The 24,723-nt window shown below is 48.3% G+C and overlaps 8 protein-coding genes across 13 annotated transcripts; 4 read left to right on the plus strand and 4 right to left on the minus strand.

Moving 5' to 3' along the window:
- The first annotated feature begins 69 nt into the window (after positions 1–69).
- Positions 70–4,365, plus strand: LOC117903536 (regulator of telomere elongation helicase 1 homolog). Its single transcript, XM_034815724.1, has 7 exons — positions 70–1,369; positions 1,427–1,983; positions 2,045–2,708; positions 2,771–2,916; positions 2,983–3,112; positions 3,191–3,397; positions 3,471–4,365. The coding sequence occupies exons 1-7, from the start codon at positions 326–328 to the stop codon at positions 3,684–3,686; spliced, it is 2,964 nt and encodes a 987-aa protein (XP_034671615.1). The 5' UTR covers positions 70–325; the 3' UTR covers positions 3,687–4,365.
- Positions 4,366–4,456: 91 nt separating this feature from the next.
- On the plus strand, positions 4,457–6,202 carry LOC117903552 (alpha-protein kinase 1). The gene has a single exon (XM_034815752.1). It carries the CDS (start codon positions 5,092–5,094, stop codon positions 5,902–5,904), a length of 813 nt encoding a protein of 270 aa, XP_034671643.1. The 5' UTR covers positions 4,457–5,091; the 3' UTR covers positions 5,905–6,202.
- Positions 6,203–6,236: 34 nt separating this feature from the next.
- LOC117903556 (protein lin-52 homolog) lies at positions 6,237–7,154 on the minus strand. The gene is made up of 4 exons (XM_034815760.1): positions 7,006–7,154; positions 6,792–6,944; positions 6,635–6,739; positions 6,237–6,570 (listed from the first exon to the last, which is right to left on the minus strand). The coding sequence occupies exons 1-4, from the start codon at positions 7,061–7,063 to the stop codon at positions 6,422–6,424; spliced, it is 465 nt and encodes a 154-aa protein (XP_034671651.1). The 5' UTR covers positions 7,064–7,154; the 3' UTR covers positions 6,237–6,421.
- A 574-nt stretch (positions 7,155–7,728) lies between these two features.
- Positions 7,729–9,873, plus strand: LOC117903547 (N-acylneuraminate-9-phosphatase). The gene is made up of 3 exons (XM_034815738.1): positions 7,729–8,118; positions 8,542–9,027; positions 9,107–9,873. Exons 1-3 carry the CDS (start codon positions 7,984–7,986, stop codon positions 9,479–9,481), a joined length of 996 nt encoding a protein of 331 aa, XP_034671629.1. The 5' UTR covers positions 7,729–7,983; the 3' UTR covers positions 9,482–9,873.
- Positions 9,874–11,702: 1,829 nt separating this feature from the next.
- On the minus strand, positions 11,703–15,289 carry LOC117903542 (MAP kinase-activated protein kinase 2). 3 transcript variants are annotated; one of them, XM_034815731.1, is made up of 4 exons: positions 15,177–15,289; positions 13,288–13,867; positions 12,790–13,205; positions 11,703–12,720 (listed from the first exon to the last, which is right to left on the minus strand). In XM_034815731.1, the coding sequence occupies exons 2-4, from the start codon at positions 13,844–13,846 to the stop codon at positions 12,619–12,621; spliced, it is 1,077 nt and encodes a 358-aa protein (XP_034671622.1). In that variant the 5' UTR covers positions 13,847–13,867; positions 15,177–15,289; the 3' UTR covers positions 11,703–12,618. The 3 variants fall into 3 exon arrangements, with proteins under 3 accessions (XP_034671622.1, XP_034671621.1, XP_034671623.1); XM_034815730.1 differs by lacking the exon at positions 15,177–15,289 and adding an exon at positions 14,356–14,421; XM_034815732.1 differs by lacking the exon at positions 15,177–15,289 and adding an exon at positions 14,225–14,356.
- Positions 15,290–15,745: 456 nt separating this feature from the next.
- On the plus strand, positions 15,746–16,653 carry LOC117903557 (protein bcn92). Its single transcript, XM_034815761.1, has 3 exons — positions 15,746–16,017; positions 16,087–16,207; positions 16,362–16,653. Exons 1-3 carry the CDS (start codon positions 15,938–15,940, stop codon positions 16,437–16,439), a joined length of 279 nt encoding a protein of 92 aa, XP_034671652.1. The 5' UTR covers positions 15,746–15,937; the 3' UTR covers positions 16,440–16,653.
- Positions 16,538–19,679, minus strand: LOC117903540 (6-phosphogluconate dehydrogenase, decarboxylating). Of its 4 annotated transcripts, XR_004649511.1 has the most exons (5): positions 19,514–19,679; positions 19,191–19,414; positions 16,823–18,120; positions 16,715–16,756; positions 16,538–16,646 (listed from the first exon to the last, which is right to left on the minus strand). XR_004649511.1 is itself a non-coding variant. In XM_034815727.1 (3 exons), the coding sequence occupies exons 1-3, from the start codon at positions 19,519–19,521 to the stop codon at positions 16,907–16,909; spliced, it is 1,446 nt and encodes a 481-aa protein (XP_034671618.1). In that variant the 5' UTR covers positions 19,522–19,679; the 3' UTR covers positions 16,678–16,906. The 4 variants fall into 4 exon arrangements, 1 of the variants encoding a protein (XP_034671618.1); XR_004649509.1 differs by having other exon boundaries at positions 16,715–18,120; XR_004649510.1 differs by lacking the exon at positions 16,538–16,646 and having other exon boundaries at positions 16,678–16,756.
- Positions 19,680–20,199: 520 nt separating this feature from the next.
- On the minus strand, positions 20,200–22,281 carry LOC117903537 (D-2-hydroxyglutarate dehydrogenase, mitochondrial). Its single transcript, XM_034815725.1, has 4 exons — positions 22,114–22,281; positions 21,733–21,874; positions 20,889–21,582; positions 20,200–20,828 (listed from the first exon to the last, which is right to left on the minus strand). Exons 1-4 carry the CDS (start codon positions 22,279–22,281, stop codon positions 20,255–20,257), a joined length of 1,578 nt encoding a protein of 525 aa, XP_034671616.1. The 3' UTR covers positions 20,200–20,254.
- Positions 22,282–24,723: the final 2,442 nt, after the last annotated feature.

Raw genomic sequence — 24,723 nt, forward strand, 5'->3', positions numbered from 1 at the left:
CGCGATTGTTGATGTTTATCGATTCTCGAACAGCTGACTGGGCTGCCAGAGCACCAGCATCTATCAGAGCTGCCGTCTCGATTGCCCAACTAAATGCAAACAATACTCAATAATGTGCAACATGGGTTGTGCAACTGACGTATGAATCACATCCAGGAGTCGTCCTGGCTGTAAGTTTCCGCAGTAGGCTCTCCTTTCTGTTCCTTGTGCATATGCCGAGTCTGGCAACAGCTGTTTGGCGACCTATCGAAACACATGTTCTCACCGCATTTGGCGCGCATATAATCACGGACCGACAACCGAAACCAAACAGACCACTGACAAAATGCCGGAGAGTGTGATTGCCGGTATACCGGTGCATTTTCCCTTCGAGCCGTACGATGTGCAGCGCGCCTACATGGAGAAGGTGATCATCTGCCTGCGAGACGGCACAAACGGCGTCCTCGAGTCGCCCACGGGGACCGGCAAGACGCTGAGTCTGCTCTGCGCCTCCCTCGCCTGGATACGCACGCGACAGTCGGAGCACCAGCAGCAAATGATTAAGCTAAAGGCAACCAGCAAGGACGGTGGCACCGGACCCGGCGGAGACCTCAGCGAGCTGGCCATGACCGTGGGCAAGGCGAACAATTGGGGCGTGCCGAAGGTGATCTACGCCTCGCGCACCCACTCCCAGCTGAACCAGGCCATGCGCGAGCTGAAGCGCACCGCCTACGCGAACATGCGGTCCGTGGTGCTGGGCTCGCGAGACCAACTGTGCATCCACCCTGAGGTGATGAAGGAGCAGGGCAACTCCAACAAGGTGAACCTCTGCAAGCTACGCGTCCACTCCAAGACCTGCACCTTCCAGCTGCGCGTCGAGTCGAAGAAGGACCACCCGGACTTCCGGGGGCCCAGCATCATGGACATCGAGGATCTGGTGAGGGTCGGCCAGAAGCTGAAAATGTGCCCCTACTTTGCCTCCAAGGAGCTGGTCGCCCAGGCGGACATCACGTTTATGCCGTACAACTATCTGCTGGACCCGAAGGCGCGCAAGGCCAACAAGATTGAGCTGGGCAACACGATCGTCATACTGGACGAGGCGCACAACATCGAGAAGATCTGCGAGGAGTCCGCCTCGGTGCAGATACGCTCCTCCGACGTGGCCATGGCCATCGAGGATGTCACGCACATCATGAAGGTCTTCACCAGCGGCGAATCGCAAGACGCTGGCGCCGACGAGCCCAAAGACTTTACCCTCGACGATCTCACGCTGCTCAAGGAGATGCTGCTCGAGCTGGAGAAGGCCATCGATGCCGTGGTAGTCGATAATCCCACGGACGGCACCACCTATCCCGCCTCCCTAATGTACGAGCTGCTCGGCAAGGCGAACGTAAGTCCAAATACCACAATCCTCGATTGCTGATCCTCCTCCATTGATCCCCTGCAGTTCACGTATGGCAACTGCGCCACCATTGTGGCACTGCTGGACAAGCTGGTGCAGTATCTGATGGTCGCCTCGCAGCACATGACCATCCGCAAGGGCGGCACCTTTACGCTGCTCAGCGATCTGCTGACCATTGTGTTTGCCAACAAGGAGAGCATCATGGGCAAGGTCCATCTCAGCTTCAAGGTGCACGTGCAGGTGGAGGAGTCCAACAAGCAGACGGGTGGCAAGGGTGGAGCAGCGCCACAGGGCAAGCAGCAGGGCTGGCTGAGCAAGGGCAACATCACGACGACGGGAGCGAGCAGCAAGGCGGCCAAGATTGTCAATTTCTGGTGCTTCAATCCCGGCTTTGGCATGGAGCAGCTCCTCAACACCCAGGTGCGCAGCGTCATACTCACCAGCGGCACGCTGGCACCCCTTAAGCCGCTGATCGCCGAACTGGCCATACCGGTGGCCCAACATCTGGAGAATCCTCACATAGTCGACCAGTCGCAGGTCTATGTGAAAATCATTGGCACCGGCCCGGACCGACAGCAGTTGATTTCCAATTTTAAGAATCGGTAAGACCACTTCAATGGCCTCCCCTTTAAAGGCTCAGCCTGATTGCTTGTGTTTTGGCAGCGACAATCCCAAATACATAAGCTCGCTGGGGCAGACGATCTTGAATGTGTCGCGCATCGTGCCGGACGGTCTGCTGGTGTTCTTTCCCTCCTATCCGATGCTGAACAAATGCGTGGACGCATGGCAGGCCAGCGGCCTGTGGGCAGACATCTCCTGCAAGAAGCCCATTTTCCTGGAGCCCCGCGGCAAGGATCAGTTCACCAGCACCATGGAGGAGTTCTATCAGGCCATACGCGACTCCAAGGGCGCCGTTTTCATGGCCGTCTGTCGCGGCAAGGTGTCCGAGGGCCTGGACTTTGCCGATCGCAATGGACGGGCCGTCATCATCACGGGGCTGCCATTTCCCCCGCTCAAGGACCCCAAGGTGATATTGAAGCGGCGCTACCTGGAGGCGAATCGCACCAAGGAGAACCAGCTGCTGAGCGGTCAGGAATGGTACAACTTGGATGCCACGCGAGCCGTCAATCAGGCCATTGGTCGCGTCATTCGTCACCGGAACGACTATGGGGCCATTCTGCTGTGCGACTCGCGCTTCCAGGACGCCTCCCAGGTGCAGCAGCTGTCCAAGTGGATACGTGGCCATCTGGGCGCACGGCCGCAGAGCTCACCCTTTGGTCCCATTGTGCGCGAGCTGCGGCAGTTCTTCAAGCATGCCGAGCAGACGGTGAGTCTTGAGATTTCATGCACTAATCCACTGATGCTTGATGCTTGATCCTTGATCTGCAGATGAAGCAGCCCGATGTGCGGGAGGAGGAGCAGCCACTGACGAATGTCTGCAAGGTGGAGGAGGATGAACCGCTGCCTGTCATTCCAACAATCAAACGAGAGCCAGGCAACAATGCCACATTCCGCAAGGCCAACGAGTCGGCCATGTAAGTGGTGTGCCAGACGCTGCTCGAAGCACAGCCAAAGATCCAACGATTGTTTTTTGTTTGCAGAAAGGTGGAGATGGCCAACTCCATCAATTCGTGGACACCGGCTGATTATGCCAGCGCCGCGGGACGTACCCTCGGCCATGCAGCGCCCAATGCCATGGATTTTATGAGTCGCCTTGACTCGAATGTTTCGGTAAGCATTCCATTCCTTTCCTTCCCTGCGGAAGCTATAAGCCATAGCTTTGAGCCTTGTTTTGTGTGTGTCTTTCAGAGCATAGACTTCAACTGCAGTGGCGCTGCTGGCAGCGGCCTGGTGAAGATCCATAAACGGGAGCGCAGCTCACCCAGCGCCAACGATTCGGTGGCCACACAAGCCACCAAAAAGCGCTACAAATTGGTGGACAATATCAAAGCGGAGCCCAGCAGTCAGCCGGCGGAGAAGGTGGCGCCCGAATCACGGGCAGACCTGCTGCGCGAGGTAAATGACAAAACGTTTTCCATGCCATTGCTGGCGCTAATCCTGGCTATGATCTGTTTCACTCCCCTTTTAGCTGCGGAGTGTGATCAATCAGGAACAATTCAAGGAATTCGGCAAGGTGCTGATTGAATATAAAAGCGGCACCTACGAGAAATTCGAGTCCCTGATGGCTGTGCTCCTGGTGGTTCTGCCTGCGCCCAAAATGCGTTACCTTCTCGTGGGCATGCGTCGGTTTATAAAGAACGAGCACAAGGACGAGTTCGATGTGCGCGTGGCCAGCCTTAATTAAGCCTAAGAACTGCCAGATCATTTCGGTACAAAAACCTAAAAATGTAGAGGAGTGAGGAGGTGGATCTATTGTGTCTTGTAATTTGTTTCGTGTTGCTTTCTGTTTTTTGAGTGTGTTAAATTTCGTTTAGGAGCTGAAACAAATGGGATGGCTGATGCCTGTCATTATAAAGATTGGAATTATCCATCTCCCATGTGACGGTCGATAGTTTCCATCTTTATAATGGCAGCGACGGTTGGAAAATGTTTTAAAGCTCTTATAGAAATCAATTTTTAGTTATTAAATATGTATGTGAGATTTTGTTCTAATATTAATATTAATTCCAAGCTAATTCAGGTCTTAAGATCCCAAAGTATTCATTTGCATATTTTGTTTTGTAAAATGAATGGATATTATTGTAAGAGAAAGTGTGGTTCTGGGCTGCATACGATTTTATTTCGTTGTTTCAACTAAACCATTAAAAAACGCAGCATTTAAATTACAAATTAAAATTTTAGCACTCAAAAATTTAAATTTAAAATAATTTTTAATGCAAAAGATAAGTTGGCAGTGCTCCTAAAGCACAGTAGAAGGCAAAATGGGATTCTGATGCTATAAGAAATATAAACTTAAAATATGAAATATTAAAATTAATCTTAAATATTTTAGGCCAGAGATACATAAACAGGTTAACTGTAAATTAAATGACTCATTTTTGTTTGCATCTAAAACCATCTGCAGATAAGTTGGCAGGCCCCCCACCCCAGCACACAACTAACAGTAAAATGCAGTCGCAAAAACAGAATGAGGCCGCATCGCGCATCGCCACAGTTGGGACGGAACGAGACGGGACAGGCAGAGCGAGCGAGGGAGCAAGACCAAGACAGAGACCGATTCCGACCTAAACCGAGTTGCTACCGAGTCGAGTCGAGTCGAGTCCATGGCTGTGCAGCAGCAGAGACGCATTTGCGTTGGAACAATCGTCAGGGACAGTGGACTAGTGAAGGAGGCACCAGAGCAGAGCTGCTGCTGGGCATTGTCAGTGGAATAGAATTGAATTGAATTTGGGTTGGCAACAGAGTCCCAAGGGTGCAGGTCGGTCGGTCATTCATGGCGGCTGTCCGTCCATCCAGAACTCCTGCAGCAGTTTTCCAACCACTCTGATTGAAAGTTTCCGTGTGCGGCATTAATTGAAAGTGGCAGGCAGTCGGTCGGTCGGTGGTGGGTGGTTTTGGTTGCAACAAGTAACGCGAGGCACGGTTGTTGGTACGTGGCACTCCCACTCACTGACTCTCTGCCACTCGCTGTGACCTTGGCCTGGTTCGAAAGAGGGGCAACGAGAGAGAGGGCGAGAGAGAGAGAGCACAGCAACAGCAGCAGCAGCAGTACAGGCCACTTGGCTTAATTGCATTTGCCGTCATCGCACATGGTCGAGGAGGTCAGCTGCCTGAGACAGACTGGCAGCAGCATCGGCATTGTCGTCGCTATGCCCAGCCCAAGCGTATCGAATACAGGAAACGCAGGTGTAGCAGCAGCACCCACCACAGTGGTCCCCTCCACTGGTGGCATACATCATCAGACGCATCAGCAGCATCAGCATCAACAGCAGCAGCAGCAGCAGCAACATCATCATCAACCTCATCAGCCGCATCAGCAGCAGCACCACCACCAACAGCAGCAGCAGCAGCAGCTCCATCATCATCCGCAGCAGCAGCAACCACACCAACAGCAGCAGCAGCCACATCATCAGCTTTCCGGAAATATGAGCTTGCTGAGTGTCAAGGGCGGACGCTATTTGTGGACAGATCGGGAGCTGTTGATGCATTTACAGAACTACACGCCGTTGATTCTGCTGATCGACTTTGTGGAGAAGACACGCACCAAACGCTTCTACGAGAACTCCGAACGCTACGAGATACTCATGCTGGTGTTTATCATGCGGAAGGGGGCGCCGTTCTGTGAGAATAAACGCTTTCCGGGTGAATACTGGGTGAATCTGTCGGTGGGCCCAATTGCCGAGGCATTCGATCGCCTGCAGGCGGCCATCGATATACCCGATCCACAGCTGCCCATCCACATGAGTGTGACGGATCTGACCAGCTGGAAGCAGATGTTCGATGTTGCCATGATGGATATCCGACGGTTTGCCTACTACACGGACCCCTTACAGCTGGCCGATGCCGGTGTCTATAATCGGATCACATTTGAGCAGCGTTTTGGTATGCAGTGGCAGGAGTAAAGTAAGGATCCAAAGTATTAAACAAAAAGAAACACACACACATCACATAGTGGTTGAATTATTGCGTTAATAAATATAAATAAATAGATATGCATAGTGGAATTAAACAGAACTGTGCCTTCTCCCACAACACCACCACCACCACCCCCTGTAGTACCATAGCCACACTTTCTTTCAATTCGGAAAGCACAACACACACACACACACCCCTCTGGATATCTGGTAGTTGTCTATTGTAATCAATGCTTTAATAAACATTACTGTTCTACTGTTGCAAATCAAAGGAAATCTCGCATAATCTTGGTGCCTTTGTAAATAAACAAAGAAGTATGTACAATTCTTATGGATAACATTCTCATCGCAAAATTAACAATAATTAGAGGGGCTTGCAAAACTACTTAAACCTAAGCACGCATAATGGAGTGCGCGGTTATGGTTATGGATTCGTTGGATGGGCAATGGGAAATGGTCTGAGGGTGGTCCCATCCCATACACCTCTGAAATGGCGTAATTTGGGTCAGGTGTAACGCTTGGGATTGCGATCGAAGATTTCCAACAGCTTGCCACGCGTCATTTCCTTGGCCTCCATTAGGCCCAGTTGATAGATTTCATCATGCATTCTCTTGATCTTCGCTATCAATTCCTCCGGCGTCATCTTGGACAGACCTGTGCAATATATTTCCATTGTAGTATTATCATTTTGTGTGGTAATACTCTTACAATAACTTACGGTTTATCTTTACCATGTCCTCGGCGGTCAGGATGCTTTGTGTCTCCGCGATGGGTGAGTACATTGGTGTATCGGACATTGTGAGGAAATCATCCATGCCTGGAACTGTGGAATGCCCATTAGAAAAGGTCGCAAAACGGAAATTCACGCAACTTACATCTCTCGGGCCATTGTACGGGCGATTCGCGGAGCGTTTCGAGCGACATGAGTTCGTCCTCCTTCAAGGGGGAGTCTTCTGGATCCACCGTTTCTTCTTTCTCTTGCTGCTGTTTCGACTCCGCACTATCATCGTCTGTTTTTAGTATCGTTTCTAGGAGCAGCAAAGCAATTATCAGATAGGTATGTGGAGCGGCACCGCAGCTATTACCCACCTGGAGCCAGCAGTTCCATGTTCATATCGGAATTATTTAACTCCGCTTTAACGCTCATTTTAGCAGCAGCGGTTAAAAATTATTGCGTCGGGCTGGCGTCCTAGGGATGACAAAGTGGAATGAGCCCTGAGGCTGGCACCTGCCAAATATCGCACGCTCAGCTATCGTACAGGAGCTATCGACAAAAAATATCTGTGTGCAGTGTTGTAAGTCTTCAAAATGTTAATGAAATGTATTTTTAGCCAACAAAGAACTTTGTTTTGCTTCCTGAAATAAAACGAAAACAAGTTTGTCAATTATTGCGCACGACTTATGAAGTCTTTGAGCCAGCTGGGAAAACCCACCCCCTCTCCATGTATTGTGGGCTCGCTCTGACTCATGGCTGGCCTGACAGCGCACTCTGAATCTGATATAATGTCGCACCGTTCGCGCACACTGGCCAAGAGCATGGCGCTCGAGCGCACAGTGCCGTACAGAATTCAACGCACAAAATGGGCGCCGCCACCACATGTTGGCTGTGCAAATGTTAGGATAGTTGGAGATATAATATCGGTTCCAATCAGCTCAAGCACACAATACTGAGTAGAGAAGGTAGGTGCCTGGGCGAAACACTTCAGTCTGTCCGAGCTCTCGCGCATGAAAATATTTGAATCGAGCCCGCTGTGCACAGACTTTCGCTGCCAACTGTCAAGCGTGCGCCGCGAGGCCCACGGCCCGAGAGCACTTTCTTTCAGTCATAGCTTCGCTCTCGCTACACTCACCTGTTCCCCCTTTTTAACTTTAGTCCAACGTTTTTGTTAAATTTAGTTGCCGCGTCCAACTTTTGAGCAAACCGAATTGCAACAACAATAACCAGGGCCTGTTTTGCGCGCGATTTTCGAACACTTCGAATAATACCCAAATCCCATTTGACCCGTCTTGATTTTGTTTCCCCGTTGACCACCGTACAAACAGCTTCCGAGTTTGTGCGAGGCCCCCATGGCAGCTAGTAAACTCTCCTCCAAGCAGACCACACTTTTTGAGTCGAAATGTGCGAAGATCTCTGCCTTCTATTTTGACTTGGACAACACTCTGATCCCCACCAGAGCCGGCGACTCCAAAGCCATACGCAAGGTGAATATTGTTGGGATCCGAACATTGGGGGAAGGGCCAACCAAGCGCCCGCCCGTCCAACTCTGGTGCGCGCGCGGTGAGGCATCGTCTAGAAAATTTTCCACTGCTGAGTGGCGCTGGCTGTTACGTCGTCGAAGCACCCCACCCGACCCGAGACCCGGACGGATGCGCCCAAGCACGTCGCACGCGCGCACCCAAAAAAAATATAATTCGTTTACTCAAGTGTGTGCAACTGTGTGCATGCACGTGTGTGTGTGCGTGTGCTTGGGTACGAGTGTATTTGTGCGTTTGCCAAGAGGTGGGGGCAACGATTGCAGTTTGATCAATGCACTGATACGGCGGATTACGACTACGGTACAACGGTTCATTTCTGGTGATTAACAACCAACGTGTGTTTGCGTGTTTGTTTTGTTTTATTTACAGCTCTCAGATCTACTCGAGTCGCAGTACCATTTCAGCAAAGATGATGCCTTGCTTTCCACGCAGACCTTTCTGAAATCCTTCCGCCGCTGTCCGGACAACACGCAGACCTCGCTGGACTCGTGGCGCACCCACCTGTGGCGGGAGTCGCTGCCGCCCAAGTACAAGCACTTCGCCGATGAGATCTATCCGCAGTGGTTGCGGCTGCGGTACCGCTACCTGGCCGTCCCAGCGGACTATGTGCAGCTGCTGACGCGAATGCGTCGGGCCGGCTATGCCCTGGCCCTCATCACGAACGGCCCCTCGAACGCCCAGTGGGAGAAGGTGGCCCGCCTGAATGTGCGCGGCTACTTTGACTGCGTGTTGGTCTCCTCGGATCTGCCCTGGGAGAAGCCGCATCCGGAGATCTTCTATGCGGCCTGTAATTTCCTCAATGTCAAGCCACACGAGTGCGCCATGATCGGCGACAAGCTGGAGACGGATATCAAGGTGGGTATTGCCTTGAAGGGCGGCCAGTGCCATACACACTGAATATTAACGAACGCATTTAACGAATTATCATTTGCAGGGAGGTCATCTGGCCCAGCTCGGCCTCACCTTCTGGACGCCGCTGAGCAGCAGCAGCTCGGCGGCCCAGTCCCTGGACGATGTCGAGTACAAGCCGCACCACAAGCTCAACCAGTTGTTGGAGCTGTACAAATACTTTCCCCGTCTCAATGCCGTGGCACAGCCCGACGCTCCATCCACATCCAGCCGCCGCAGTAGTTACCTAAGTGGCGGTTTGACTGGTGCCAGCGGAAGCGGGAGCGGATGCTCGTCTAGCACGAGCAGCCAGAGGAGCCAGCCGGAGAAGCGGCAGGCGGCCTATCGCCGTGGCGGATCCTTGCCGGCCATGGACTGCTCAAACAGCGAGGCGGAGAACAGTTGCGACAGCTTCCTTTAAGGGAGAACCTGACAAGCCGAGATTGAGTCTCGACGGAGGGCGGAACTGGCGCACCGCGCCTTGCCTCGCCTCGCCTCGCCATTGGTGGCAAATGTACCTTCAGTTTACAAAACTATAGCTAAAAAGGAAATAGGAAATAGAGAGACGGCAGCCAATAATAATCATGGAGAAAACCAAACGATGGAAGATGAGAACGAAGAGTATGGATAATTAATAAATTGATGCTGATGAGAGAAGAGGACAACCAGGCACACGGGAACCGAATGCAGGAATTTAAAGTTCAACTATTAGATGGGAGGACCCGAGAACTACGGCGAATCTCGTTTATCTGCCATTAAAACTAAAGTTAAGGCCAGAACAGAATCAGAAATACACACACAAAATAATACACTTAAAACAAAACGACAACAAAATAGGTACAGAAATCACAAAACAAAACAAAATACAAGAGAAGAGAAGAGAGGATAGGAGACCAGAAAGTGGGGAAAAAAACCAAATGTATTTTTCTAAGCAGATATTGTTCTTCCACACACAATTTTTTTGTAACTTGATAAATGCAATCAACAACAACAAAACAAAACAAAAAACAAACAAATGAAAAAACAAAAAGTGAATGAGAATGAGAAGCGAAACAAAAAACCAAAACAATTAAAATGGAACAGAAGCGAATAAGGAGAGAAAGTTGGTTCGACTCCCAAGAAAAGAGAAGAGAAAAGAGTAGGAGAGAGGAGAAACCGTTAGAGTAGCTATTCTAGGTACATGCGTGTATGCATGTCAATTGTTAACTATTGTAGTAGTCGTAGATACCAGATACCGTTAGAGTTTAGCCGTTGGTTCGAAATTCGAACTACAACTGAATGCACCCCCCCTCTACTCACACGATCACACGATCACACACACACGCACGCAGCCTGCAATGCTGTGGGTATATGTATTAATGACGGAGATTCGCAGGCACCTAAACCCTCAACCCACCCAAAGGCTCTGTTAATGAATTTTTGAATAAATGACGAAAATCAAAGAGAAAATTTGTTATCGCTTGCCCACGTGCATAATGTAAATGCTTGAACAAAAAAGTGGCAGGATGCTGCATAAATAGGCATTCCGCGTGCCATTTTCTTCCTAAAAAAAAAAAAAAGCCAGAAAACGTGTTCGTATTAATTGCCTGCTAAGATTACGGTCTTCCAACAAAAAATTGTAACGCAGAATCGAATCTGTTGTATTTTTTGTATGATCCCAGTCCATGAAATCCTTTTCAGGAACACGAATCACCCTATTCATAGCTTCTTCCCTGTACGCCTCTTCATGCATCGCTCACTTCAACCTTTTTTCTATCGCTTTATGTAACTTTACAAGGTTACGCCGAGGTTAGGTAGTGGCAAAAGCAATACGCGACTCAAAGAGCGGGGAATACCCTCCCCCATCTTATAAATATTTATAAGCCATGGATTAGTTTCCGTTACTCACTCCACTCCCAATACCCCAGCACACACCTGCACAAGTTCATGACACACATACATACATACATATGTACATGTATTTGCGAGCATGTATGCATGTATGTGTGTATGTTCGCACGTACAATATGTATGAATGTATATGTGTATTTATTATCTAGGTTGCACTGTTAAACCATCAATAAAGAAAACCCCCAAAAATACTTAGCATGAAAACGAATTCTCCACAGATTTTTTATTGGGACGCCCAGACCGCTGGCAGTGGCATTGTCCTATGTTTCCCCGATTGCCAGGACAGCGGCAGCAGAAGATGAGGGACACACTCTAATGGCCTTTTCGTGTTGTAGCTTAATGGTGGGAGCGGTTAGGCTGGTATATCAGAGACACCACAGCTAAGAAATCAGCAGAGGCCATCCACGAAGTACTGAATTATTCGAAATCTTGTTAAATTATGCTTCGCATTCAAATATATCTACAAAGATCGACAATACCTTGGATTTGTACACGTAAGCGACACTCTTGCACTCCTTGAGTAAACCTGCTAGCTGCGATGGTTATTAATTCTTGTTAACTTTGATCTTGCAATTCCAATCCTTCGCTTTGCCACTGGTGCGATCAACCTTCATCTCGCTCGGATCGAGCAATTGCTCCCCACTTCCTTTTTTTGCTTAAGCAAAACTCCAACAAAATCATTTTCGTGTATATAGTTTTTGATTTTAATCATAGTAAAATAAGCTTTTTGATTTTTGTTGTTTTGTTTTTTGTTTTTGTTTATAAACTACAAAATACGCTATACGGTAAAATGGTATATCGCTTGCAGAGTCAGCAAATGATATGATAACCAACAAAACATTGAAATTTGCAGGCAGGACAGGACAGCAGGCAGCTAGCCTAACGTTTACGTTTACGTTAACTGGCTTATAATCGTTATAATTTGTTGTACACCCGTACCGTATACAGACACGCAGTACATACATACATATATTGATATAACATAATCAAAAGTCGAAAGTACAGACAAAATAAAAACAAAATTTGGTGAATTACAAATCAAACACGCTTAAAAAATGAAAACGAGACTGAAGCATACGAAAATGCAGCAGATAAAACTGGGGATGGTGGGGAGAAGGGGGAAGAAGGGGATGATGGGCTAGCTAGCTAGGCTTGCTCTTGGCTCTCTGCATGTTCCTTTTTGTTTTCTTTGCTTAGTTAAGAGTTGGTTTTTTAAGTATGTTTTTTTTTCTTTTCTTCTCCAAAAAAAATAGCACTTTTCAGACTACAAATATACCCTAAGAACCTTTATCCTGGAAATGGATTATACATACACAATACATACATTAGATAAATGGACAAGGAAAGAAAACGTAAGACATAACGTAACACAACATCATGGAGTAGTTTGTTTAGTTTTTAGTTATAGTAGTAGTAGTGGCTGTCGCTAGTTATAGCATTAGCTTATGCAGCGCACTGCAACGTTGTCCTTTCTTATGTGGTAAAAACAACCATCGTCTGATTTGATGGCCTCTGTCGTGCCCGCGTGTACTCCATTCTACTCCTACTCCTACTCCTTTCTACCTATTCTTGCTCCTTACTGCTCCTCACTCTCACTCGGGGATTGGCCGTAGTAGTATGTAGCATGTTGTATGTTTTCTTGTTGCTCTGTTTGCGTTTTGTTGTTGTCTAGTTTCGTGCCGTGGCATTTGTTCCATAGATCTCCTCAATCTTTTTCCTTCGCTTTGTCAGCAGCGGATTGTTCGACTTGTCCAGCGCCTTGATTTGCATCTGCCAAATAGAGAAGGAAAAGGAGGAGCATTAGTTTTAGACTCCAGGCCAGCAACAAGCTCGTCTTACCTGATCGTAGTCCACTCGCATGGTGGCCAGGGATCGGGTCATTTCCTCCTGCACCTCCGGCCAGGTCTCCTCACCCTCCTTGAGCATGCGGCCAGTGCAGAGCGGTGTCTGTGGCACAGCATTATACTGGGCAATCCACTTGTTGCGTATCACATCCTGGATGCGCAAACGCTTGCTGGGATCCACATTCAGCATGCCCTTGATCAAGTCCTTGGCCGACTGGCTAACGTTCGTCCACTCTGGATCGGGAAAATCATACTGCCCGGTGCGGATGCGCTTCTTCATGCCCGGCGAAATGGCCAAGCCATTGTTGCTGTAGAACGGCGGAAAGCCGCACATAATAATGTACATGACCACTCCCAGCGACCAGATGTCGCAGCTTTTATCGTATTTCTCGGGTCCCAGCACTTCGGGAGCTAAGCCAAACATTGAAATTTGGTTAAGTTTAAGCAGAGCAGAGCAGAGCAGAGCAAAGCATTAAAGCATTAAATCACTTACCAACATAGTACGGCGTGTAGCAGGGCGTCTGGAGGGTGTCGTTGGTGAAGGTCTCTTTGGCAAAGCCAAAGTCTGTCAGTTTCAGGATCGCATTTGGCTGGGATGTGGTGTAGAGCAAGTTCTCGGGCTTAAGATCGCGATGCGCGATATCGCGACTATGCAGATAGTCTATCGCCGCACAGATCTCGTGCATTATCTGTGCCGCCTCGCGTTCCGTGAACGCCCCATCGGCCTTGTCCTGGATGCGCTGGAAGAGCTCGCCGCCCTCCATGCACTCCATCACAACCAGCAGGCACTTGCGGCCGCTGTACGTATTCTCGTAGACATCGATTATGTTGACGATGTGCTTGCAGCCGCTGACACGCCAATGCAGATCGACCTCGCGCCGGGCCTTCTCATTGTCCAGCAGCACCTTGAGGGCGTAGTTCTGTTTGGTGCGCCGATTGGTGCACTGCACCACCTTTCCGTTGATGCCCAGGCCCAGCACGGTGTCCGAGATTTCATAGTCGTCCACCAGGGCGCTTGTTTTCGGTTGCCGTTGATTCTGCAGCGAAAGCATTCTGATTGGGCTGATCTCTGACTGAAGGTTGGACAGAACACAAAAAAAAAAACAGAAACAGAAAAAATATTAATAAAATGGCTGCAGCTCCGGCCGCCCACGCTCCATATAGAAACGGTATTTCACACAGCCCCCACGTCCGGAAAGGTACAAGATAACACCGCAGCCGCAGCGACAACGTACGTAGCGTAGCGATAAAACAATCAAAAAAGAATGCGCGGGTGGGTGGGGGCTTACAAAAAAAAAACATAAAAAAACACGCAAACCGAGAACAAAAAGTTGCATTTTGATGGAGATTGGGCAATATGCAGATGAGACGGCAGCCGCCGAACAATCTCAATCTCGGCTTGAATCGAATTGCATGGAAATCAGCCTTACACAGCTTTCCGTTCACCGCCATTCGGTTTTCACAACCGGAGTGGGTGGGAGGGAGAGCGTTGGCAGGCCTCGGGCCCAATTAAGCTCACTCGGTGAATACTTTAAGTTTGGGAAAATATTACACAATTTACATGGAACAGGCTCTCAGCGAACAGTGGAGCGGGCAAGCAAGAAAACAGTAACTGCATATGCTCTCGCTATCGAAACGGTGGCGTATTGAATGGGTACTATCGATAGATGTGTGTGTGGGCGTGTGTCGGAGGAGCGGGAAAGAAACTCGTACCATGGACAGGCAGTCTTTCTAGAGACCTTTCGCTTGAAAGTATCATAAACAGCAGTTATGCTGATAAGAGAGGCCGCAGTGCCCTATTACTTTATAATTATGGTACCTTTACCGTAACTGCATATGCTTCACACTATCGGAAAGAAGGGTATGGCTATCGATACAAGGCGTATGCGTATGTGTGTGTGTTCGTGGAGCTGTGTGAGTGCTTATTTGGATCTGACGAAATTAATGGCCTTTTTTTGTTATTGCTTATTTCGAGCACATTACGCACAGAACACAAGCAGCCAGTTAGCCGTGTAACACCAATTTGGCTTGTTGCTGCATTGCGGGCATTGTCATAATCAAACCACTTTTCTCTCCACTTTCTCACACACACCCATAAACGCGGCTCACACGCGCGCACACAAATGCAAACAATGCGTCATGTTTTCTCACTAGTAACTAGTATTTTTTTTATTTGTTTAGCACCGATTTTCGGTTTTCACTCTCTCCATCTCCAACCCGTTGCGCACAGAACAGCCCATGCATGGGGAGTAGTTCTATGTGACGTACATAGGTGCCTTTTCTGGACTTGTTTCAAGGGTCACGCATTCCGGTAATTTCTGCTTTCTTGACGAGAACTACACTTCTCATTATCACCTTTTTATTCAGCTGATTTTTATTTACCTTAAGGTATTTGTATTCAGCGTGCTATGTAACGAACAAAAAAAAGAACAACAAACAACACGAAAATTATAGTTCGATTTATCGATAATATTTTAGTGGTAACTATCGATGCCATCGATGGTGTGACCTTAGGCGAGGGAGTAGAAAAATGCTGTTTATCACTAGTGAACTCACAAACCAACCAATTATTAATTTTCAAAGTTTACAAAAACATATGTACATAAGTATGTTTTGCATCTTATGTAATGGGTCATTAACCGGCTTTTTTTCAAAATGCCAACACAATTAATACTAAATCAAAGTGAATTTTTGATAGGGTGATGACACTTATACCCACACACCTCTTCAGATATATCATCTTTGATATAATTTCATAATAATCATTGATTTTTAATTACCTCTATTGCTGTTAGTTCAACTTAAATAAATTAATAGTTAAGCTTCCTTGCATCTCCTTCATAAAATATGCATTTCGGATGGCCAATTGCCAGTGCGACCGTAGCCTCAGAAATACCAAACCTCTTGTGCTGCTAGAACTCTAGTATTTTACAGTGGTGTTTTCCCCGCTCCCCACCTACTGCAACAATGTATTTTTTTATGTCATCAAGCGGCACAAAGTAAAGTAATCCGAAACCCCCCATACACAGCGACAATTCGACAATAACACGATATTATCAATTAAAACGCGCATCAAACTGCAACCAGCACGCGCCACTTGCCCATTCGCTGTCCCCTCTGCGCCACCTGCTCAGCATAACAAGATGTCAACACGTCGCCAGGCCATCACGCTGTACCGGAATTTATTGCGGGAATCGGAAAAGCTGCCCGCTTACAACTTTCGGTTCGTTTGTGATGAAATTGAACACCGAACATTGTCGTAATGATACCCCATTTCCCACCCCATCCACAGAATGTACGCTGTTCGCAAGATACGCGACGCATTCCGCGCCAACAAGGCCATTCGAGACTTTGCTGAAATCGATCGACAAATGGAGGCGGGCAAACAGAATCTGGAGCTGATACGGCGGCAGGTAAGTTGTTGGGTTGTGGTGCATCAGCTGTCAGACCGCGTGCGCGCATCGCCACTGAATGTTGACTGACGCCATCCTTATCGGATCGGGCTCTACGTCGTCAGTGTGATAAGAGTTTCCATCGGTTTGTTAACCTATTCCATGACGCTTGTAGGTCATCATCGGCCACCTATACACGGCGGACAAGCTGGTCATCGAGAACAAGAAGACACTCAGCCCCCTGGATGATTGAGGATGCCGGATGCCGCCATGCTGCTTGTACAAAAGCCCTGCCCTGCTCGCAGATAAATAATATGTATATTTACAGCTCGAAAGACTCGTTACACACAATTCTAGTTGGATAAAGCTTTTTGCCCATTGTTGATCTTATGGAAGTCAAGTTACATATGTAGGCCTTATTTTTGAACCACCAGTGAAGTGAAGGAATCGCTATCGTTTGCTAGCAACAAAAAAAAAACACCAATTTAATATTATGTTTAAAAACAATATGAAATTATATATACATACATGCATATATATATAGTAACGTTATAAATAGGTACTGCTACCCTATAAAAAAAAACAATTGTAATCTTTTGTTACAGCTCCCCAACGGAGGGACATCCAACTATTTACCTTATGACATGGAATGCGTGTTGTGTTGTCTGTGCGTGTGCGTGTGTGTATGTGTGTGTTTGTGTGTGAGAGGGGTGCCACAGGCTATGCCTGGTATGTGCTGGCGGAGACATTGCCGCCAGTGCCCGTCCAGTTGGTGTGATGGAACTTGCCCTCGTCGCCGAGCAGCTCGTAGGTGTGAGCACCAAAGTAGTCGCGCTGCGCCTGCAGCAGATTGGCCGGCAGCTTGGCGGTGCGATAGCCATCGTAGAAGCTCAGGGCGGTGGAGAGCGCTGGCACGGGGATGCCCCAGCGGAAGGCATTGGCCACCACCTCGCGCCACGAGTCCTGTCCCCGCTCGATGGCCTTCTTGAAGAAGTCGTCCAGCAGCAGGTTGGACAGCTGCGGCTGCGATGTGTAGGCGTCCTTGATGTTGCCCAGAAAGACGCTGCGTATGATGCAGCCGCCGCGCCACATCAGTGCAATGCCGCCGTAGTTCAGCCGCCAGTTGTTCTCCTTGGCCGCCTCGCGCATCAGCATGAATCCCTGTGCGTAGCTAACAATCTTGGCGCAGTACAGGGCGTGCTTGATGTCGTCCAGGAACTTGGTCACATTCGCCACGCTCGGCTTCGCTGAGGGACCCTTGAGCACGCCGCTGGCATGGACGCGCTCCTGCTTGAGGGCGGACAGGCAGCGGGAGAAGACTGCCTCACCGATGAGCGTCACGGGAACGCCGTACTGCAGGGCGGCGATGGCCGTCCACTTGCCCGTACCCTTCTGGCCGGCCGTATCACGAATCCGCTCCAGCAGATGCCCCTTGCTGTCCTTGTACTTGAGAATGTCGCGCGTGATCTCGATGAGGAAAGAGTCCAGCTCGGCCGAGTTCCACTTGCCGAACTCATCGGCCATCTGGGTAGCGGACAGACCCAGGCTCTGCATTATGTGGTAGGCCTCACAGATCAACTGCATGTCTCCGTACTCGATGCCATTGTGCACCATCTTGACAAAGTGTCCAGCGCCCCCGTCGCCGACCCATTCGCAGCAGGGCTCGCCATCGGCCTTGGCGCAGATGGCCTGGAAGATGGGCTTGATCAGGGGCCAGGCAGCCTCATGGCCGCCGGGCATCAAGCTGGGTCCGTGCCGGGCACCCTCCTCACCACCGCTAACGCCGGAGCCCACAAAGAGCAGGCCCAGCTTCTCCAGCTCGGCGCAGCGACGCGACGTGTCCTGGTACTCTGAGTTGCCGCCATCAATGATCACATCGCCGCGGGAGAGCAGCGGCAGCAGTTGCTCAATGAAGTCGTCGACGGCGCTGCCGGCTGAAACGTGGATTGGAAAAGCATAGAGCGCGATTAGACAAGGTTAATTGGTTGTTCTGCCGATTTAGAAAGTCACGCCAGCCAGTCCAAAGCATGGCTAACCTTGCTTTGAGGTCACCCCCAAGTCGTCCCTTGCCAAGCACTTCTCCAGCCCCAGATAAGGCCGGCAAGTATTTACGATAGCATTTCATCTATCTATCTATCTAGCGGTCGTTTTTCGGTTTCTATATAACAATAATGAATCACTGGCAGAGGCAACGGTGGTTAAAGATTGTTTTGTGCCACCAAAAATGTGCGAGGAAATCCCCCTATTACACTGTCACAGCGGTCGCCTCGCATGTATGACCTATAATGAATGTCAGAGAATTTCGGTAGGTAGGAGAGATAAGCCGGTCACGCAAATTAACATGCGAGAATAGCAATTTGCATGCGTGTGCGCGTGTGTGTGCATTAGAGATGAGCATCACCTGTGCTGAGTAACAGTGAGAGTCACTGAATGTGACTTGGAGATATTCCATGTGAACATGTGTGGGTGAAAGTGATTGCAACCGGAAGCTATCGAGTCTGTCAGATCCGCGTTTCAAGGTAACTTTGTAGTGATTTACTCATATTGATATATTTTTGCATGCGTTTGCATACGAAAGTCACAGGTGCACAAGTCACAGCTCAATAAGAGCTCACTGAGCATCACTGAATTAAAAGCAACAAAAACAAATGTAGTATCGTTGAATGCGATAGCTTGCTGAGCAGATCATAACTTTTTTCTCACTCTCTCTCTCTCCATTTCATACACTCATATCCCGTACAGCAAAATGCACTGAGCTTGCAAAAAAAAAAACAGCAACAATAAAGCGATTAATGACATTGCTTTGACTTCCACTCACACACACACATGGTAACACACGCGCACCGGCAGAGGTGGCAGGGTACAAGCGCGATCGCTTCACGCCACGCCACTCCAGCGAAAACCACACTTAAAGCGCTTACAATAAGCAGGTTTTAGAGCCCAAAATATCTAACTTAATAAAAATTGAAATCGTGTAGATGGAGATTGTGCTGTGCTGACTTACCCTTGACCAACAGCATAATTTTGCGCGGCGTTTTCAGTTTCGCCACCATGTCCTTCAGTGAATCAGCGCCAATCACATTTGTGCCTTTGGCCTCGTTGGCGAGAAAGTCTTTGACCTTGGCCACCGTGCGGTTGTAGGCGCACACCACAAACCCCTTCTCGTCCATGTTCAATATGAGATTCTGGCCCATCACGGCCAGCCCAATGAGTGCAATGTCAGCCTTTCTGAGGAACCAACAGAGGGAAATGCACCCAAATGCAGGCGCAAGCAAAGGGTGTCATATTATTTGCATTCACTTTATTCGTTCCGTTAGTTTTGCTTACCCGCTCATCTTGTTGTCGCTTATTCCTTTTTTGTCAAACAAAAATGTGTACCGTACGAAAGCAAATTTTATTTGATTTTGATTCCTCTCTCTGATGTTTTTTGCGCCGCTACTGTGGAATGTTTTTTCACGATCGGTCTGCCACTTGGCGTTGCCACTCTACATGTGGACTTGGAGCTTTTGCCGGTTGGGCCATTTATACCAGCTGATTAAAGCCTATCAAATATATCGATATTTTTTCAGATTCCAAATTACTTTGATATTTTAAGTAAAGCAATATGGCATCGATATGACCATCGCTAGCTGTTAAATGAAAGCTCGAGTGGGAGTTGGATGCGTGATTGGGTTTGGGGTATGGACAAAAAACTCAATACCAAACCGCTCACTCACTCCACCTTGAGCCGCCCTCTATCTTCTGCTGCGCCTTGATCTCGCACCCTAAAGCTCTCTTTTTCTGTGTGTGAACTTCACCCTTGACCTACCCTTAAGGCTGTGTGTTTGAATTACGGTCATGGGAGCGTTTAGACGCTGAGTTACTGTGTAATTATTTACCATTACCTATTTAAATCAAAATCAAATGATTTTTTACACATTTTATTGGGTATACTTTACACGGATTACAAAATAAAATTAACAAAAAAAAAACCAGGCGGCACGAAAAAAAAAAAGAACTTTTGGAGATGGATGAGATCTACATCTCTACCTACATCTTTGATCTATCACTGAGCATGATCCTGCCTGTTCAGTTGAGAACCTTGTAGGGATTAAGGATGCCATTGGGGTCAAGGAGCTTCTTCATGTCGCGCATCCAGTCGATGGCCACCGAATTCTTCGAGTAATGCAGATAGTCCTTCTTGAGGAAGCCAATGCCATGCTCGGCACTAATGCTGCCCTTCAGCTTGGAGGTGTACTCGTACACGAATGGCTCGACACGCTTGTAGATCTCATCGTTGAACTCATCGCAAGAGACATTCAGATGCAGGTTGGAGTCACCCAGGTGGCCGTAGCCGCAGACGACGGTGGCCAGGGAGCCGCAACGTTCCCGCATCACGTCCACAATGCCATAGAAATCGCGCAGCGGCAACGAGATGTCGTACTTGAAGCAGAAGCTCTTCTCGATGAGGCCCAGGGGCACCATTTCGCGTATCTTCCAGATCTCCTGCACCTTCCCTGGGTCGCCGGTGACAGTACCATCCTGGATTTCGCCCCTCTCCATCCCGTCGCCAATAAACTGATTGATCTTCTCCTCATCATGGTCGCCGTTGCTGCCCGAGGTCTCGATCAGCATGTAGAAGGGAAAGCCCGAGATGGGGGCGCTGTCGAGCAGAAGGAATACAAATAATGGAAGATCATTGCCGGAGATTCGATCCACTTACTTGAGAAACTTGAACTGCTGTAGAGCTGTGTTCAGGGCCCGCTCGTCTATCAGCTCGCAAGAGCTGAGAATCTCGCCAAGATTGCGCTTGGCGCTGACGAATGTCTTGAGGACGTCGTCGAACGAGTTGAGGCCGATGAAGGCCACGTTGACAGCCTTCGAGGAGTGCGGACACAGCATCGAGAGCTTCGTGATCACTCCCAGTGTGCCCTCGGAGCCAATGAACAGATGCTTCATGTGGTAGCCGGTGTTGTCCTTCTTGAAGTTGGACATCAGATCGAGCACCTGGCCGTTGGCCAGCACCGCCTCCACGCCCAGCACAGAGCCGTGCAGATTGCCGTAACGCACCACGCGCACTCCGCCCGCATTCGTCGACACATTGCCACCGATGTGGCAGCTGGCCTTGGCACCCAGATCCAGCGGCACCGTCAGACCCGCGTCCCTCGCCCGCTGGTCAAAGTTCTCCAGAATGCAGCCCGACTCAACGATCGCAATGCCCGTTACCTCGTCCACCGACAGCACCTTGTTCAGCCGCTGCAGCGACAGCACAATCTCATCGCAAATGGGCACCGATCCGCCCACCAGACCCGTGTTGCCACCCTGTGGCACCACGGCCAGCTTCCGCTCGTTGCAGTAGCGCATAATGGCGGCCACTTCCTCCGTGTTGCCGGGCTTCAGTACCAGTTTGCTGTTGCCTGTAAGCGACAAATCAATCAGTCAAGAAGATTTTTTTTTCATTTTTCGCCTCTAACTATTTGCTTGGCTTTGAAGTCTAGGAAATAAAAATCGTTTGGCAAACATAGTCGCAGAGAACTGTGCTCTGGGCAGGGAAAACATTATCATACCACGTATCCGCTTGAGGAAGCAAATGTTATATCCCTCTAGGTCTTCGGTGAGGACATGATTCGTGCCCAGCAGCTTCTCAAAGTGGGCCACATCAGCGTCGTTCAGTGTCGCATAGTTGCCACGTTGCACATTGTCCGTGATCTGGCAGCACCAATAAAGATATTCAAATTTCATTTTGTGCACAACTGTACGGCAGGAGGAGTGGACAGCCAGCGGTGGAAGATGATGGTGGTGGTGGTGGTGGTTTATGGTTGGCAGCAACCACCATTTGTGATGGTACAGAGCGATGCCACGCCCACATTGCAACCACCACAGCCACCACCATTCACAGGGCAAGGCAACCAAAACTCACCGCACCACGAATACTCGACATTGCCTACCTTCGTGAGTTCCGGTATCGCTGCCCCGCTGCCCGCCATTGTCCTCACACTCAGGGACGTGCCCATCGTGCTGTGGTGTGTCGTCTGTTTGGGCGCACGCATCAGGGTGGCGCTGGCGCTGGCGCTGGTCGCCAATCTGCGCATTTGCAAGAGCCGCTGGAAGCGCATGTTGGATAGGGATGGGGAAGGAGGTGCCACAAACAAGCTTTATACTTTCTTTATTCTGTTTCCTCTTTGGTCTGAGAGGCTGCAATGAAAGAAATCAAATGATAAGAACGGAAGCCAGTCAGACGTTGCCTCAGACTTAAGCACCTTCCAATCCACTCCACATTGCCGCTCGTATCGCACTGATAGCCCCCCAACACAGAGAGAGAGAGAGAGAGAGAGAGAGAGCTCATCGAGAACTTTTCCACTGCCCAGAGGGACCTGGGCACGCTCCATCGCAGTGATAGTGGTGGGACCACCTACCACCAACACCACCACGGACTGCTATCAGCTCCCCCCCGCTCAGACCACTTGTGACGTCAGTAGAGCGTGCATAAAAATTAGCATATTTATTTTGGGACACACACACACACCACTGAGAGACAAAACGCAAAAGCAAACAACGGCACAGACGGATGAACGGATGGGTGTCTGGTGTGGTCACGGTTTGGGTCGAAAAGTGCAGCGCCCGGAGTCAAAATCTTTATGATTTCGCTTCCAAGTAAAAGGTAAAACCCGAATGGTGATCATAAACCCATTTAGAGAATACATTTAGAGAATCCATTCTACCTGGATGCCCGAAACGGATCTCAGATCTGTCTGCATTGGTCATGGGGATTAGGAAAACCAATTGTTGTGCGGATTTGCAATGGTCGCGAAAATTATAGTGAATATCAGCTACAACTATAATAACTAGAACTATCAGTACCAATCCGAAACATTCGTTTACAAAATAAATTGATGTAGCGGTTAAAAATTTGAATTTCCACACGAAATTTCTTACATCCCCAGCCCTGGCATTACCGCAAGTTTATATGCATTACATTTGTTTGTTTGTTTATATCACCTGCGAGCGTATTCGTGTACCTTCCGCTCTTCCCACTCATGCGTGTGTATTTGTGTGTGTTTATTGAATCGAAAGATTCTGCGATTTGGTATGGGTGCACGCGTGTGCGAGACCGAGAGTGTACCAAAATCCCCGTCTCACGGTTGGATGATAAGCGAGAGAGATGGCTGGTGGCTGGCTTATCAGCACAGAAACTACGTATGTGAAACCGGTTGTAAAACAAACAAACACAAGCGTTCGTTCATCAATTCAATGTCATTTGTTATCGCGCAGAGGTAACATACATACATATGTAAATATACACAGAAATAAATCCACACAAGTGGCGGCGTGCCCTTTATGGTGGCAGTACCATAAAAATGGATGAAATTGGTATAAATACCATTGAGATAGATATGTACCATAAACGGTGGCCCCTTTACAGGAGAGCTACACGCGCCAATCACCCACCCACCGAAAAATCTCTCACTCTTTGATACTCTCTCTCTCTGGCGTTGTCTCTCTCTGGAAAGTAAACCACATTTCTTGTTGTTTTTCACACATACGATTTGTATTTGTATTTAGACAGATTTGTGAGATTCTTGCCAAATGTCCATATGTATATTCCTGTGACTGGTTTAACTTGCGAGTGCAATGGAGCAAAGCGTCTGAAACGTAATCACAACAAACTAAAACTAAACACATCGACTAAGTATTCGTCAACGTATACCATATGATCGCACGCGCGCGCTCTTATTGTGTATCAGCCCTGGTATTTAAGTATATTTAGGTATATTTAAGTATTTAAAGACGAATTCAGCCCTGGTTTTCTCTCTTGAGCCAATTTCTCTCTTTCTCTCTCTGCTTATCCATAATCTATCTCTCTCTCTTTGTCTACTGCGTGAAACGTGCTAGCTTTCAAAAGAGACAAATGTAAAATATATGTACAGTGTAAATGGTAAATTAAGTTAATTAATGTAAGCAATTATAGCATATGTACATTTATTTTGTTTTGTTCTCTCTCTCAAATATCTCGAATTTTGGCTGATTGGTTTTTGGTTTTTGGAATTGTTTGAAAAATAAATAGTTATACATAAATTTAAATGTTAAAAATCGACGCCTTTGACATGGCAGTTTGTTGTTAAAATGTGGTTGCGAGTTTTTGGGCTATAATTTTCTGGTTTGAATAAGTATCATAAGAATTAGAGACCTATTTGCTGTTGCTCTTGCGATGAATGAGCGACTCAAGCTCGGCTTACAAGCAATTAATACAATTTTTGTACAATTAATCGGAGCGAGAAACCGCTTTGCAGAACTCACTTAATCACACCTGTTATCTTTAATAATAATAAACACTCACACGTACACATTTAAAAGACGGTTAATGGGTTGGATTGGCCACAATTTCTTACATCTAGGATTTAACTTCAATTTGGCTATATATTGGCTTGATTCCAAAGCACGTTGCCTGGCCAAGGCATAGAAGAAGGAATCGCTGCTGAGCTCAAGCTGCTTCAGTTTTACAGCTCGACTGCTGCAGTCTCCGCGATCTGCTGGTCAGGCCAAAATAGACGAAAGGC

The sequence above is a fragment of the Drosophila subobscura genome, chromosome A (assembly GCF_008121235.1).
Source record: "Drosophila subobscura isolate 14011-0131.10 chromosome A, UCBerk_Dsub_1.0, whole genome shotgun sequence".
Taxonomy (NCBI): domain Eukaryota; kingdom Metazoa; phylum Arthropoda; class Insecta; order Diptera; family Drosophilidae; genus Drosophila; species Drosophila subobscura.